Genomic DNA, 16,325 nt, shown 5'->3' with positions numbered 1-16,325 from the left:
AAAAATATTTTTATTAAAAAAAATAATTATTATAATTAAATATATTATACACAATAAAAATGTTTAAAACGTGTTTAAAAAAAATAGATGTACTCGGTTGTTTTTTTAATATTTAAAAAAAAAACTCCGTGTATTCGTGTATTGACGTGCTAAATATATGCAGAACGAACTAATGGAAATTTTGTTCTTTATTCGTCTGAAGTATTGTTGATTCTGAACCATTATATAATTAAATATATTATACACAATAAAAATGTTTAAAACGTGTTTAAAAAAAATAGATGTACTCGGTTGTTTTTTTAATATTTAAAAAAAAAACTGGAAAATGCCGTGTATTGACGTGCTAAATATATGCAGAACGAACTAATGGAAATTTTGTTCTTTATTCGTCTGAAGTATTGTTGATTCTCGGCTGGAACCATTATTATACATACAAGCCGATCGTTTATACAAATGTTTGACCGTCAGCAGCTCTCGCCAGCATTCCGCGGAGCCCAATTGCTTGTTTGAATGCAACACATGTGGCATACTTGTGCTTAAGGTTGCAGCCCACGTAAGGAAATGTAACACACATTTTGAACAATATATGTGTGTGTACATACACACGCATATATAAAGTAAAGAAGCTAATTAAATTATCATGTAAAAAATATTTTCGAGATACGAGTCGTCGCGCGAGTTGTGCAAAATCTATTATAATTATGACGTAAAATTAAAGATATTAATTATCTTTTCGCTCGGTATAATATTTTATTTTTTATGTTAATTTTAAATATATTTTAAGAATTAATTTTATTTTTTTATATCTTATATGTGGCAAATAAATTTTTTTAATTCAAGTAAAAATCAGATGTTAATAACATATTGTTAGTTAATATTTCTGCAAAAATTAATTAATCAATTTTTCGTAATTTCATGACTTTCAAAAATAGTAAATCTTTTAATATTTTAAAGAATAAAAAAATATATCAATATTGCAAACATAAGTTTATAAATTAAATCTTGCAATAATCCATTTGCATATTCTTTATATAAATTGCAGATATATTATACGTATCTAGTATTACAAAACGGAATTTTGCGGCGTAAAGTACGATACTTTTCGACGTGATTCCGACTGGATTAACTGTATTTTAGCTTCATCCGGATTGAACTTTAACTCTGACTTGGTGTCGAGACCTGACCGACTTGAAACCGCTAACTGTTTCGACGAGTTCGACCTTGACTTCAATATATCGCTTCCGTCAGCGATTCTCAGGAAAAAATAGCCTCGTAATCGCGATAATGTCATCCTGTCTGACTACGCGTAACTTTAACCCCTGACTGTCGATTTCGATTTCTTATCTATCATTCTCATGCAGACCATAATTTCATTCTTTGAGAAACTAACTAAGTATATCGCAAAAAAATACTTACAAAATCGAGCATAATATAACTATAATACATTAATTCTATTTTTAATATATACGTATAATACAAATTAATATTGAATAATAAAATACAATAACATACGATAAAAATATAAAACAATCCCCTATGTCTCTATATCAAAAAATAAACAGCTTGGAGGAGATATGTTGACGCGTGAAACACGCATGATTCTGAGTCACGTTCTCCCACGAAATATTGCAACTCTTCAAGGTCCCTCGTTGAAAATAATCGCGATGATGATTTCGCGCATGGACGACGTATTAAAATGGGGCCCACGTGGGTTTCTTATGTAAATTCGCGGCTATTGTGTGTCGGTCGAATTGGATCGCTCGACCGCGAGACTTAATTGCGCATTCGTCGAGCTTAATTATCGCGGCGATCGTGTGTCTTTTATTGTGAGCGGCAACGGACGAAAGTAAAACGATGAGAGCATCAAGTTCTCTCGAGTTTCTACACTTTCGCTAATCAAGCGATTTTCCTACCGTCTCGAATTGAATGGAACGAGAAATTGAACTTTGTGAGGCCGCGAGTCTAATAGATTGCATTTGATGAAATCTCTATCATTACAATCGGATTTATCCACAGCTACACAAGCATACAAATATCTTAATCACTGTATATATAAATTTTACCGAACAAAATAAATATTAGAATTCTATGATGGTTTATAAGCGCGCCATATATATTTGTTTACATGTTCCGTATATGGTCTTCTGTCAGGCACATGATCTTTATACATCAATGATTATTTATCAAATTAAATTTATTTTGATTTTCGAGTAACGGAGTTTATTTATTTATTAAAATCAACACGCGATAACGCGTAGATAGATTGACTACCACTGATCGAGCACGTGGCATTCGTCTCCTATTTGAAATCGCAGAGAGAATTCACTTCTCTATGGCTCTTTACATATGTATATATATGCCAGAGTCTGGAATTTTTTTCTTTCTCTTTCTCTGTCTCTCTTCTTTCTTTAAGCGTATATTAACCTGATAAACTTGAAAGTGCTTCTAGCATCGAGACATTTTATATATCATGTTTTCGTTTATGCTCTCTCTCTCTCTCTCTCTCTCTCTCTCTCTCTCTCTCTCTCTCTTGTTTATTCTCTCTCTCTCTCTCTCTCTCTCTCTCTCTCTCTCTCTCTCTCTCTCTCTCTCATATTTCTTTAACAGACAAAATAAATAATTGCTAATATATTTAATATTTCTTTTAAGCCTCATTAAAATCTTTTTCTTTTTTTTGCCTTTACAAATGTACTGAAAAGAAACACTGCGGTGCTTAGCTCTTCTTTTATATTTTGCGAGTTCAAAATACGCCGAAGAGGATATTCTGGTCACGGGCCTAAACAGGTCCAGCAGCCAGTTGTAAATATGTTAATCGTCTGGGGTCCATTCCCGAATCTAGAATTTCTTCAGCTTCTCGTTTGAGAAGCCGCTTTCTTTCTCTCCGCAGAGTAAAATAAGCAGTTTACCAACGTCTCGAGGTGAACGAACGTCAATTCGCCGGAGGCAAAATTTTTACCAAAAATCCGGCAAGAGGTCATTCGCTATTTTATAAATCCGTGATATCAATTCTCTAGTATCTCTTCGAATATAAAATTATTAAAATTTTATGAATTTAATATTTTTAAATTTATTTCTAATATTAAATTAATATTTTTCTTTTTATTATAAAAAAAGTATTTCATTTATTTTGCAATAACTGCTTCGTAGTAGCAGTTTCGATTAAAATAAAAATTAACGAAGTTCCCGAGCGCGCATATCGATTCGGTCGCCCCGTCCCACGAGATAACAATGACGTTGTGGTGACGCAACGACGGCGTAACGCCTTCTCCCACGTCACAAACGCGTCATGAATGGCGTCACGAGTTCTGTCAGATAACAAAAGAAATTAATGGCGATCGTTATAGCCTGCTCGAATTCAAACCCGAGGGTATCGCTGGAAAATTATAACCGCCTTTAAAGACGTCTGTATTTATATGAACGAAATATTTTATTGCAACAATCAAAGGCCATACGAATTACTTTCTGAAGAGTGAGTTGATGAAATTCGCAATCACCGCACTTAGCTTTGCCAAGAGATAAAACTACATTCAAAAATCTTGCAAAAGTATTTATTTAATATAATTTAAATATTAGAATCCCCAATGATCTATTTTACAATAACTTAAAATTAAATTATTGCATTAAAAATTTCTACAGAAATTTAATTTACGTTCTTTAAATAGAACTATTAAAATTCTTAAATTCAAAATTTTAATATTACTAAAATTATTAGGGGAAAAACTTGTACGACTATTTAGAATAATCTATTTCTTTTTTGCCGTCCGTAATTTTTATGAAAGGATGCTTGTGGAAAAGCCCTTGGTAGATAGCATCTGTGACAACTATTCCCTACGGTTCAATTTCATGGAGGCCGTCTGGGATTCGTTCCGCTACCCTTACAATGTCGCTCTTTCTTTCCGAGAGACGGTAGTACATATGGGGAAGATTTGATGACTCAGACTGTCGTTTTATGGGGATGAAAGAGTCTCCGCTTTCGTCCATGAAAGGAGATTCTCGCAGCTTCCATTGGTTTTTAGCATCGGATTTTAACAAAAATTGAAAAAATAATCTTAATTTGCATAAAAATTTACAAAAAAAATAATCAATAATCATTGATCGTTTATCGAGAAAAATCGCAATAAAAATATCTAGCTTCGTGATAATATAATTTAATATCGGTATTCGTATGGTTTTGATATCAATTCTTGACATTTATACGATTGATGCTGTATCAATGTCGATCAGCGGGGCAAATTAAATTTACATGATCATCTTTAGATGAAGACGCGATTACGAATAATCATAAAAGACCTCCGTGTTTCCAGAATTGTGTGTAGAAAGCGTAGAAAAGGCTCATCAAAGTCTCGCAAACGGTCATGCATGTGTGCGTCTGTCATGTGCCGCACATCCTGCAGCCGTTCCCGTCGGGCAAACAGAAGGATATAAAACGCAAGAACTAAAATTCTTGCGTTTTATATCCTTCATCCGTATAGAATCCTTCAAACGATTACTGACTGCCAAAAATAAATTCATTCATGTATATCAATTTTCGCCAGTTTATTACCGACTCTCTAGAAATTCTTATAAAAAAACGCAAATGTAAGTAAATTTTATCTTGCAAAAGAAAATAATTTTTTCCTAATTATATATTAGAATATTAAATTAGATAAATTAGATACCACGCTTCTGTTTATTCCACAAAACTATATATTTATAAAAAATAAAGTGTTTTAAAAATGTTAAATAAATAATCCAATTAAAACATTTTCTCTGGATATAAATTATATTATCAATTAAGAGATGATTTAATATTAATTATAATATTTGATAAAAAAATGATTTAATACTAATTATAATATTTAATAAAGATAAAGATAAAGCAATTTTAATTGTAAGATCGATCCCCTTGAATGTATCCCTGCCATTTTTCGTTCCCGGGATCCGGAATATCGACGATACGTTCCTGACCTTAGCGTAGCGGCGGCGTGGTCAGTGCATCCTCGACTGACTGCACGCATTGCAACGCAACGCGCCGCGTCGTTGGTCGGCGTCAGTCGGCGTCGGGACGGCAAACGGCGCGGTCATTTCGGCCTCTCTCTCTCTTGTGAGAACCGGTCGTACACAGTTCGCGATTCGAACAAATCCGATTCGGGTGATCGCACACGCGGACCACTCGCACCTGGCCTGAATCACGATCCGCAGGTAACGAAAATCGGAGCAGCTGTTCCTTCGATCCCGCGCGAGAGTCACTTCATCGTTGTCGATTAAAAAAAAAAAAACGAAGGTGATTAAGAGACGCTGAGATCATCGGGCGTGTTTGTAACGGAAAATCGAAGAATTTCTATTGTAATCGGAACAAAGGATATTTCTAATCTTCACTTCAAAGGATATTTCTCCATCAGTGTGTTTTTTAATTCCTGTTAAGTGATGTTCGATAATTTCGCGAACATTTATAAAATTATGATTTTAAAATCGCTTTTAAAAAATTTATTTTATTTTTTCATTTTCCGAAAAATTCTCTAAACTTTTTAAATATTTTTTAAAATTTTCATTAATATTAGACTAACATTATTCAACGAAAAAAGCTTTTCTTTTCTTTCAATTGTGGCTCGAATCACGTGCATTGGAGCACGCACTTTGCTCGTGTTTATAATCGATCCAGCTGTATAATGATTCATGAAATTCAGAGAAATAATAAGCAAAAAGTTTACAACTCCTATTTTCCTGTGTAAAGAGACGCATTTCTTTTTTCTTCGGGATCGGATCTGCTTCCCTAGAGCAATCGATACTTTACATAAATTATCATTGGAAACATTGTCGTCGTTATTTACTTCTCGTATCACATAATAATACTAATAACGCCGTACTAGTGTAAAATCTTTATTTATAATTTTAAAAATGATCTAAATATGCGCTCTTTTTGAGGACTCAGAATTTATTAACAAGAAGGAAGAAAGACAGAGAGAGAGAGAGAGAGAGAGAGAGAGAGAGAGGGAGAAAAATGCGTGATACTATTAAAATATATAATATTAATAATAATAATAGATTTTTTGTCAATAAAATTAATAATAAAAATAATTATGACAATTAATGACAAGTGTAAAAATTATCGGAAATTTGATATAAAGAAACTGTATTTGTTAAAAATAAAAATCTTAGGTTTACCTACTTTTTTTTTAAATAATATTTTTATATTTTGTAAAAATTTAAGAAAATATCTCTTTTCGCTTTATCATATATCACAAATATTAAATATAGAGAAATATCTCTAGAATCTTTTATAAAGTGCGATTGTCCTTGGCGCTTTAAACGTAAAAATAATTTTACGAACGCGTACATACATTCATTCAGTATAATTCTTTATATCAAATCTAGTGCATTGTTTTACCCGGCCGATGTAATCATTCGGATATCATTTCCGCTGTCGATTTCGCTGCTATTTTGAGATCGTGCTTCCCAATTCAAGACAGCAATCGTTTTGTTTAACGATGGTAAGATTGATTTTAACAATCTATTTTCTCACAAATATACTCTTCATATATTTCACTTTAAAGATCCCGAAAAATGTCCACGCATCTTTTACGGGATTAATAAGATCGACAAATAATGTATTGAAAGAGATAAAAATCATACAGTAGAAAAATGTTTCCGTCCGAGCAACATTAGGCTTGGTTGCAGAAACACCTTGAAAGACTCTAACCAGTTATTGTTGAGTCGTGCGAATATACGCATACACATGCACGCGTGCACGTGTAAGCGTCTCACGCATAGACTTAACGAATGACTAACCAAGTAACCCATTAGTTAGGTATTCTTTTCCCAATTCACAAAAATACGCCTATTTGTCTCAGTGTTAATTGTATCTGACACGTGACATTTTTGCATTTCTGTCATATATTTATTCAAAAAAGAAGAAAATCAGCAAAACTTCGAATAATATATCTAGATAAATAATATTTGCCCAAATATACATATATAAAATGCATGAAAAATGTGATTATCCTTACTAAAGGTAACCTGAATTATCTTAATATTTAAAAAAAGATATCTCTATCTGTATTTTAATTTATATCTGCTATATTTATTTATATAGCAGAGGAAGAATGTAAATCATAATTTTTTATTGTCGTTATTATTCTCACTGACAATATCAATCCCTGAAAAAATAAATATCACAGAAAAGCGTTTGTTGACATTCATAAAATATTCTCCAAAAAATCAATAACCCGTAGCTAGAGAAAAATTTGTAATCTATGCACTGGATGAATGCATAGAGGATTAATGAAGACAGCGATTATTATTAATGGCCGATTTAGGGCCCGTCACGGGAACGGGAGCAATTAGGTTGCTTCCCATCTCGAATGAAGGGTTTTACATCGATGCCATTAAAGCCATTAAATGAGAGAGAGAGAGAGAGAAATAAGCGCGAAATGCTTAACACGGGTCAAGCACTTCCTGCTGCCACGAAACAAGCCGCGCTGCCTCCCTTTATGGATAATGCTTATGTTGCATAATGCAATCCAATTGCATGTGCTCTCCTCGTGAGATGAGCCCGGATAGCACTACGTCACTGCGATATCTGTCATTATTGAAATAAAATCAGAAAAACAATTTATCTTTTAAATACTCAATCAAAAAATTCGAAAAAGTTGATTTAAAATTATTCTTCATCCAGTCATATATTTATTCTAATATTCAATATTTGTTACGACCAAAATAAAAGACAAAGAATTTTAATTATTATACTAAATAATACAATTCTAACGCGAGGAAAAAAAAAGTCATAAGAGAATAATTTTTTCTCAGAATTATTTACAGGCATATAAAAGAGATATAAAATAAAATCCTTAAATATCGAACTTTAATGAATAAAGTTTGATCAAGATTTAAAAAAAATTTATATAATAATTAAATTTGATTTAAAAATAAATGACAAAATTAACTTGACTTTAGAAAAGACAATACCATGGTTGTTTTTAATTCAGAAATAATTATAATAAAATGAATAAAATCGAAAAAAGTTTGTATTAGGACTACTTTTAATCAAGACAAATTGATATATGATAAAATTGAGACATTTTTACTATTTGTGTCGCGTTTTTGGAGAAAGGTGAAGGTTGCGACAAACGGCTTGGTCTCTCGTGTCATGTCGCGATCGCGACGGACGGGGCGTTTGTTTTATCATTTAATCGTTTTATCGTTTGTCAGAACGAGGCGTCGACGGGCATCGACACATTTATCGTCGTTTGTATTCTACTTAATAGGGCCAATCTCGCTGTCATAGAACGTCCGTCCCATTCGTGCCAGTCGGCGAAATCCAATCGCGAGCAATAATCGAATTTCGACGATCAAGTATCTCTCGATTAAAGGAGCCTAATCCCCCGGAGAGTCCGGGGCACATATTCCCTCTCTCTTTTTTTATTTTTATTTTTATCTCCGCAATCAAAGTCGACATTTATCTCGTTTGCAAAATAGAAGAGAATTTTTCACGAAAATCTTTTTCGAGTTTTATTCCGAAAATGAAGATATAAAGCTGTAACCGAAGGGAATGGTTAATCAAAGAATATCCTGATAATTCCAATTCTTTTTTTTCTTTTTTTTTTTTTTTGTGAGATAGAATGTTTCCAGGGTACTCTGGAATTTCTATTTTCCGAGAGAATATTTCGAGAGCAAGATATCTCTGGATATACATTTTTCTAAAGATAGCCGCCAAGCATATTTCTGAAATGATTTTACGCTCTTCAATGCATAATAATACGTGCTTTCTTTTAGATTATATTTTAAAAATATTCCGGAAATATTTACTCCAAAAGATTAAACATTAATATTTCTTTTTACACTCATTGTCAGCGTTATTTCGATTTTCTATTTCTGCTTTGCAATATCGATCCGCTGCATGAAAATATCGTGTCTACAGTCTCGACAAACAATTCGCGGAATGAAGATTATCGTCCATTAGCGGAACGAAACGCGTCGGCGACCTACGTAACAAATTGACAATTGAAAAGATTAATGCGTCACATTTTCACATTGTAAAGACCTAAATGCATTTAACCCTTGATATTAAGATCATATCTCACGGACAGGTTCATCAGAACGGCAATTTCCATCTTACAAGATACACAATTTAATCGTTATAAACTAATCAAATAAATTGAATGCGAATAATTATTATAATTAAATAATAATTTGTACTTGTATTTGATAAAATGAAAAAAATAAAATGTGATCGCTTTGCGTTTCCGTAATACGTTTTTCCCTTTTTTCGATAAAATATCGTTTGATGCCCTTTGGCTTTCAACGCATTTCTCGTATGTTGCCCTTTAACTTCGAAAGGTAACGCAATCAAAGGATCTTATCGTTATTCCTGCCTACGCGATACGCATACCGGAAATACATATGCACGTCACCTTCGACCTTTTAAATTTAATTAATTATCGAGAGCTATTGATAAGCGGAGGTGTGTGTTTTTCATTCGCGAAATAAAATGCTCTTTATAGATTTGTTTTATTTCACTCTCTCTCTGTGTAAGCTTTCAACTAAGAATGATTTATCTCATCGATAAGCGTAAATGTATCACTATGTTTCTGTTGCTCAGGGTCGCAAGTATTCATGATCGTCATTCATAATTAAATCAATTCATTTTAAAACGCATTTGAAAATGTTTAGATTATCTCTCTTAAAGAGTTTTAGTTCACACACATATTTTTAAATTGATATCCATTTATATTTTTAATTTTCCAACTAATGACGTTATTTTGACGTCAAATGACGTGCATTTGCTACCTGGGTTCTTCAAATATATTCGGAATAAAAAATACTATATATAATATATAAAACATTTGAAATGTTTAAAAACAAAATTCAAATTTATATAAATTTCGAGGACTGAATGATTTAGATCTGTCTCTGAATATTTCAATAAAAATTCGGATATTGACAATATTAGATATTTAGAATAAAAATAAAACACACAGATTTTCTGAAAAATAAATTAGCAAACGAATCAATTATAAGCTATTTAAAAATTTGTAATCGATATCTTTATAAATGAAGAAAAGAGAGTGCATTTATGCTAAAAAGAAATAAAAATCAATAATTGATTATTATGCTAGAATTATAATGACAAAATTATACTTTATTTTGCATATTTGCAAAGTAACGACGAAGTGACTCCGCGAATATTGATTATCGAGACGCGCTCAATCAATCGAAACTTTAAACTTCAGCTGCAGGCTATCGAAGACACGCTTCTTCCCCGACACGATGATACGCTCCTGTATCCCGAGCGAGCGATCGCGCGCGAATGTCACCGTCGTCATCGACACCGAGGCGTGATGACGCGACGTCGATAGACGTCGATTTAGTTCGCCGGCGACAGGCATCACGAGAGCTCGTATCGCGTCGTATCATATCGTTCTCCGGAGGAAAATCGCGTCCGAAAGAGGAGTATCGAGGGACGGAAAAACAAGAAAAAGAAGAAGAATCGGAAAAGAGCAAAGGGCATTGCGAGGAAAAAAATATTGAGGGGGCACTGAAGGGGGCTAACACCGAGCGAAGAGGGTAGAAGAGGAGAAAGCGGAGGCAAAGAGGGTAAAACACGTGGATGCTGTGGCCGGTATTGGGGGGGGATGACGGGCTGAGCCCCACAGCGTCGCCCACACCGGCGACCGGCGCTGTCCGCCCCGCCAAGGGGGTAAACAAACTGGCTCCCCTCCTCCTCTGCGCACCCTGCAAACCAAGCGGTCACCGGAAGTGCCAAAGTTCCACCCAGTGGTACGTGCAACAGGTAAAGAAACACCCGGACGGATGGCTGTATCCCTCTATATATGATGTTTGGGCTTCGTTTCATTGATGACTCGCGTTTGTCGCACGCGCATTTCTCGAAGGAGCAAGTGGTCTTGTTTGTGGATCCCGACGAGAGATTACGAGATGATAACGTATCGATCGCGATAAAATCATCTCTCGTTCGTGTATGTGCCGACTGTGATTTTATATTCTCAGTTTATTGATTTATGAGCGCTTTTGTTGTTGTAAGTGTGCTTGATGTAATCATTTGTTGTATTTTTTATAGGGTGTATCGTGTATAATATTCTCTTCATGTTTTTCGAGAAAAATAGAAATTTTTTAATCGTAAAATTCTTTAACGCAGACAATGAAACCTGCAATATAACATTTAATAAATCTACTCATTAATCAATTCCTTTATATTTTTATCAGTCTTAATTATTTATTAATTAAAATAAATAAAATTCCGATTTCAATTCAATATATAATATATCTTAGAGAGATTTATGAAGTTAAAATTAAAGGTTTGGCATCTAGAGAAATATTTTTCCTCGCGATACACTGTATATCTGCATGCGCTAGCAATATTGTTTTTGCGACAAAAGAATACATATAATAATATTAAGATGCACGAAGGAAATAGTGAATTTTTTCCATTGCTTTCGTCATCGTCTTTAAATTAATGCATGATAAACAGGATTGCGCACTACGTTTATATAGTTGCGGTAGATGCATTGTAATTATATTAATCTCCATGCCCGAAACTTTGGAAGTAATGAATATAGAGTGCTTCGAATTACATTGCATACACATACACCAATTCTCACACCAATTGTACACATATATGTCAGCTCTCACACACGCATGCCGATCGTTTAATCAGGGTCAGAGTGCCATCGGAACTGTATCGTCTACCGAATGGAAAAAGACGATCGTCCGACAAGAATTAATCTGCGAAAATAATTTGCGTTAAATGCACAGCCATGATTCAGCCGTGGAAAGTTTCCTTTAGTAAAGCTATTAAAAGCGAGTCTTTTTATTAATTTTTAAAATAGAGATTTTCAATTGTGACCTGTCTCGCGTTATTATCATTAAAACTATCATTATCTATTATTTATCCTTATTATTATCTAAATTCTAGATAATAGAGTGTATACATTATTTATCAGATATATTGTCTCGGAAAATTTCCGGGACAGATCTCGAATTTCACTAGACAAACGTCAAAATGATAAGATAAAAATTCTATATACATTTCTGACCGTCAGTCTTAAATCTAGATGGATATGATTTACAAAGTCGACGCAGCTGGCGTCAAAGACTTTCAACCATCTGCGTTTCTGCTCTCGAATAGCCACGTTCCCCGCCGATCCCATGGTGGCTTTTCGCGGGAATTTGACGGGGAATAATGGGGTGTATTTTGGGATCGCACAGAGAGAAAGAGAGAGAGAGAGAGAGAGAGAGAGACGGACCGTTGACCCCGGCGGGACATTTTTGAAATTCCGCGACGCCGTCGGGGAACTAGATCCGCCATTTTCACAACAAATGTCTCGACGTTTCAGAAGCGACGAACAATCTGGCTATACCACCGCCAATTTACTTATGGTCGGTGATAGCGTGAATTTTGCATTCGTCGCCGATCGATTCCCGACGTACGCGAATCACGGCTCTACTTCCTTGATATATTTATTCCGTTTACAGCGAGACTAGCATTAAAATTCGGATATTTCGTTGCTGGAAGTCATTGCTCCCGATTGTCGCGAAATCATTTCCTTATTCATGAATTCGATCATTTATTTTAAATAAACGTACTACAATATTTGCTTTGGAAATACAAATTATTCTGCACCAATAAAATTAGAAATATCTCGAGGGGAAAAAACGTTATATTATCTTGAGACAATCGATTAATAATATCACATAATTCTATATGACTTACGTTACCGGAAATTCTCTTAATTATGGTTTAGCCTTGATCGGGCAATATCCCGCGCGTCTCTTTGCGTAAGAAACTGGCCTCGTGAGATCCGGCTCGTGCCGTTTACAGTGGAACAATGGTGAATCGACACTCCGGGGAAGCGATTCCCAAGGACGAGCACACAGGTACGAGGGACCCGAGTTACGCTCGGGTTCCTCCTGCGAGCAGGTCTAATTGCCCGGCCGTTCCGGGGCGTGAGCGGGTGGACTTGAGGTCCCCCAGCTTCTCTTAAGTCTCGTTCGCACCGCGACAGCATCGAGACATTTTTTACTGCTTAAACTTTTTAAATTAGCTATGTTAAATAATATTTAAATCGCACGAGAAATTTGTTTATCTAAATTAATTAGTTTAAGTAATAAATTTTTAAAAGAAAAATTCTTTTTGTTGAAATTTACTTGAAAATTATTAACGCGATAAATTTTTGTCATGTTGACTAAATTGAATTACGGAATAAATCAGAAATAATTTATATCAAATTAAAAATTATAAGATAAATTAAATATTAATATAGTACTTAATTTTAAAGTATTTACATCAATTTTTTATCAAGAGAAGAAATTATTATAGCCAAAAATAGATATTTTGTGCATTTTAATAAGAATTTTCCACATTTAATAAGAATTAATTATTACTTCGTTTTACATTAACTTTACGTCTCGGCATTAATTCTCTTTTATTTTCGAATTCAATCTATAATTCTACATAAAAATTTAAAATAAATCATATAATTCCCTTAACTATTTTTTTTTAAATAATACCTGTGACAAAGTTAAATTTTCTTGATAAATACGAGGGAAACAGGTATAACGTAACTCCATAGTTTCCAGCCGTTTTACCGCGAAGTCTTTTCTCAGAGATGTCAAGAAAATCCAGGTGGCAATGACACGCTTTTTTTTCCAGCCGCTTTGATTGTTGCTTATGATTTGAATGTACGGCTTCGTTGCAATCTCTTATGTCAACGCAAATTCGCATTTGTCACGCCCGATTCTGACATTAAGCTCCTTACGGCTTCTGAGTCCTGCTTTATTTACGGAATTTCAATGCCAAGCAAATAAGAGCGAGGTGTCCGTATCGCATTCCAATATCTATTCCATAATCAATCACAACAAAGTCTCTCGAACACGAAAGATTATTGTATTAATATGTCATTAATATAATAGAAATATTTATATAAATTTCATAAGTTATAATTTTTCACACACACTCTATACATATATATTTTAAATCAACTTGTTATCAAATGAATTAAATTCTTAATATCTCTTAATAAGTATATTAATATTTTAATCCGCGATATTTTTGAATTTTCATTATATTTTAATTTAATATTAAACTGTCCGGAGAAACAAAGCTGATCGTTATTTTTAGTTTGGAATTGTTTCGCGGAAAAAATTGCTAATTACAATCTCTTTTCACATAGATGATAAGCCGAGACATCTTAGCCAAAGAATAACTACCTTTATGTTTATCATACGCGTTATGTCATTATGCTATGAGTAAGTCTTTATCAAGCTGAAATTAATTATGCAGACTAGCTGACATAGAATATCACTGTTGAAAAACACATTTGCATGTATATACACATGTTAGTGAGCACATATTTACTAAGCATAAACGTGATTCATTTTTTTTATGATTTATTCATTAAATCAAAAATCAAAGATTAATATATAAATTTATGGTTTTTTTTTTGCTTTTAATAATTTTGATTTATAGAAATAGATATTAATCGTTCACTTTTAACGCTTTTCTCATTCATCTCTTGTTTTATCTGTATTTTTATTTTTGCATAAAAATTGTTTCAAAATATTTCTTTTTTGTTTCAACAGATATAACGAATTATAATTCGAAAGATTATAAAAAAACTTGCTGGAAATGACAGAGCGTATCTGAAAAAATTAATATTCAGTAATATGTAAAGCCAGTCTCGAGAAGGGATAATTTATATTAATTTACCAATTAAATAAAGATAATTATATACTTATATATATATATATTAATAGTAATTAATTTTGCTCATCAATAATTAATATATATAATATTGACTTAATTAATACATCAATATGTAATTATTAATTTTGTGGAAAATTTTAATTTCTCAACTAAATTTAGTTATCACTGAATAATGGTAATAATAATCAGCATTTCACAGTAGAGTTACTAAAATATCAATCCCGGTTACTTGACACAACAAATAAATCAACTGAATCACAGAGAGAAGGGATTTTAATATTAAACTGTCCGGAGAAACAAAGCTGATCGTTATTTTTAGTTTGGAATTGTTTCGCGGAAAAAATTGCTAATTACAATCTCTTTTCACATAGATGATAAGCCGAGACATCTTAGCCAAAGAATAACTACCTTTATGTTTATCATACGCGTTATGTCATTATGCTATGAGTAAGTCTTTATCAAGCTGAAATTAATTATGCAGACTAGCTGACATAGAATATCACTGTTGAAAAACACATTTGCATGTATATACACATGTTAGTGAGCACATATTTACTAAGCATAAACGTGATTCATTTTTTTTATGATTTATTCATTAAATCAAAAATCAAAGATTAATATATAAATTTATGGTTTTTTTTTTGCTTTTAATAATTTTGATTTATAGAAATAGATATTAATCGTTCACTTTTAACGCTTTTCTCATTCATCTCTTGTTTTATCTGTATTTTTATTTTTGCATAAAAATTGTTTCAAAATATTTCTTTTTTGTTTCAACAGATATAACGAATTATAATTCGAAAGATTATAAAAAAACTTGCTGGAAATGACAGAGCGTATCTGAAAAAATTAATATTCAGTAATATGTAAAGCCAGTCTCGAGAAGGGATAATTTATATTAATTTACCAATTAAATAAAGATAATTATATACTTATATATATATATATTAATAGTAATTAATTTTGCTCATCAATAATTAATATATATAATATTGACTTAATTAATACATCAATATGTAATTATTAATTTTGTGGAAAATTTTAATTTCTCAACTAAATTTAGTTATCACTGAATAATGGTAATAATAATCAGCATTTCACAGTAGAGTTACTAAAATATCAATCCCGGTTACTTGACACAACAAATAAATCAACTGAATCACAGAGAGAAGGGATTGCGAAACATTTCTGTCTACTCCAGATTATCCTGTTTAATCGCTCTACGTATTAATTCGAGGCAGGAGATGGTTCTGTCATGAAATTAGAAGCGTAGATCATCCCCGAAGGCTTCTTCGTTATCGATCACATTAGTGTCAGCAACATCCACTGATTACGGATTGCTCACGACGAAGTTCAATGTTCGATCTTTTGCTTTTGCAGCCCACGTGGCGTTTATGGGGCGAGGAGAGGGGCGACGGCGTCATATACACGGTGTACCTGAAGAAGGTCCGATACCACCGGCCTACAAGGAGTCTCTCGGCATCGGTGAGCGTTCCTCGCATATTTTCATATAAAAAAATCTCTGTTTCCTCGTTTAAGAATTTTCTCTTAATTTTACGATTCTTTAATTTTTTGATTGATTTTTATAATAAATTATATTTAATAAATTATATTCTATATTTAATTT

The 16,325-nt window shown here is 32.9% G+C and overlaps 1 protein-coding gene across 1 annotated transcript in view; it reads left to right on the top strand.

The window, feature by feature from the left end:
• LOC115242049 (ral guanine nucleotide dissociation stimulator) overlaps positions 1–16,325 on the top strand; it is a 43,926-nt gene that overhangs the window by 14,738 nt on the left and 12,863 nt on the right. Inside the window, 1 exon segment of the mRNA XM_029818065.1 lies at positions 16,079–16,183. Within this exon segment, the coding sequence (XP_029673925.1) occupies positions 16,079–16,183 (105 nt within the window).

This window comes from Formica exsecta, unplaced genomic scaffold (genome assembly GCF_003651465.1).
Source record: "Formica exsecta isolate Colony F162 unplaced genomic scaffold, ASM365146v1 scaffold120, whole genome shotgun sequence".
Taxonomy (NCBI): Eukaryota; Metazoa; Arthropoda; class Insecta; order Hymenoptera; family Formicidae; genus Formica; species Formica exsecta.
Note: the sequence above shows the minus strand (reverse complement) of the source record. Positions and strands in the feature narration are given on the sequence as shown.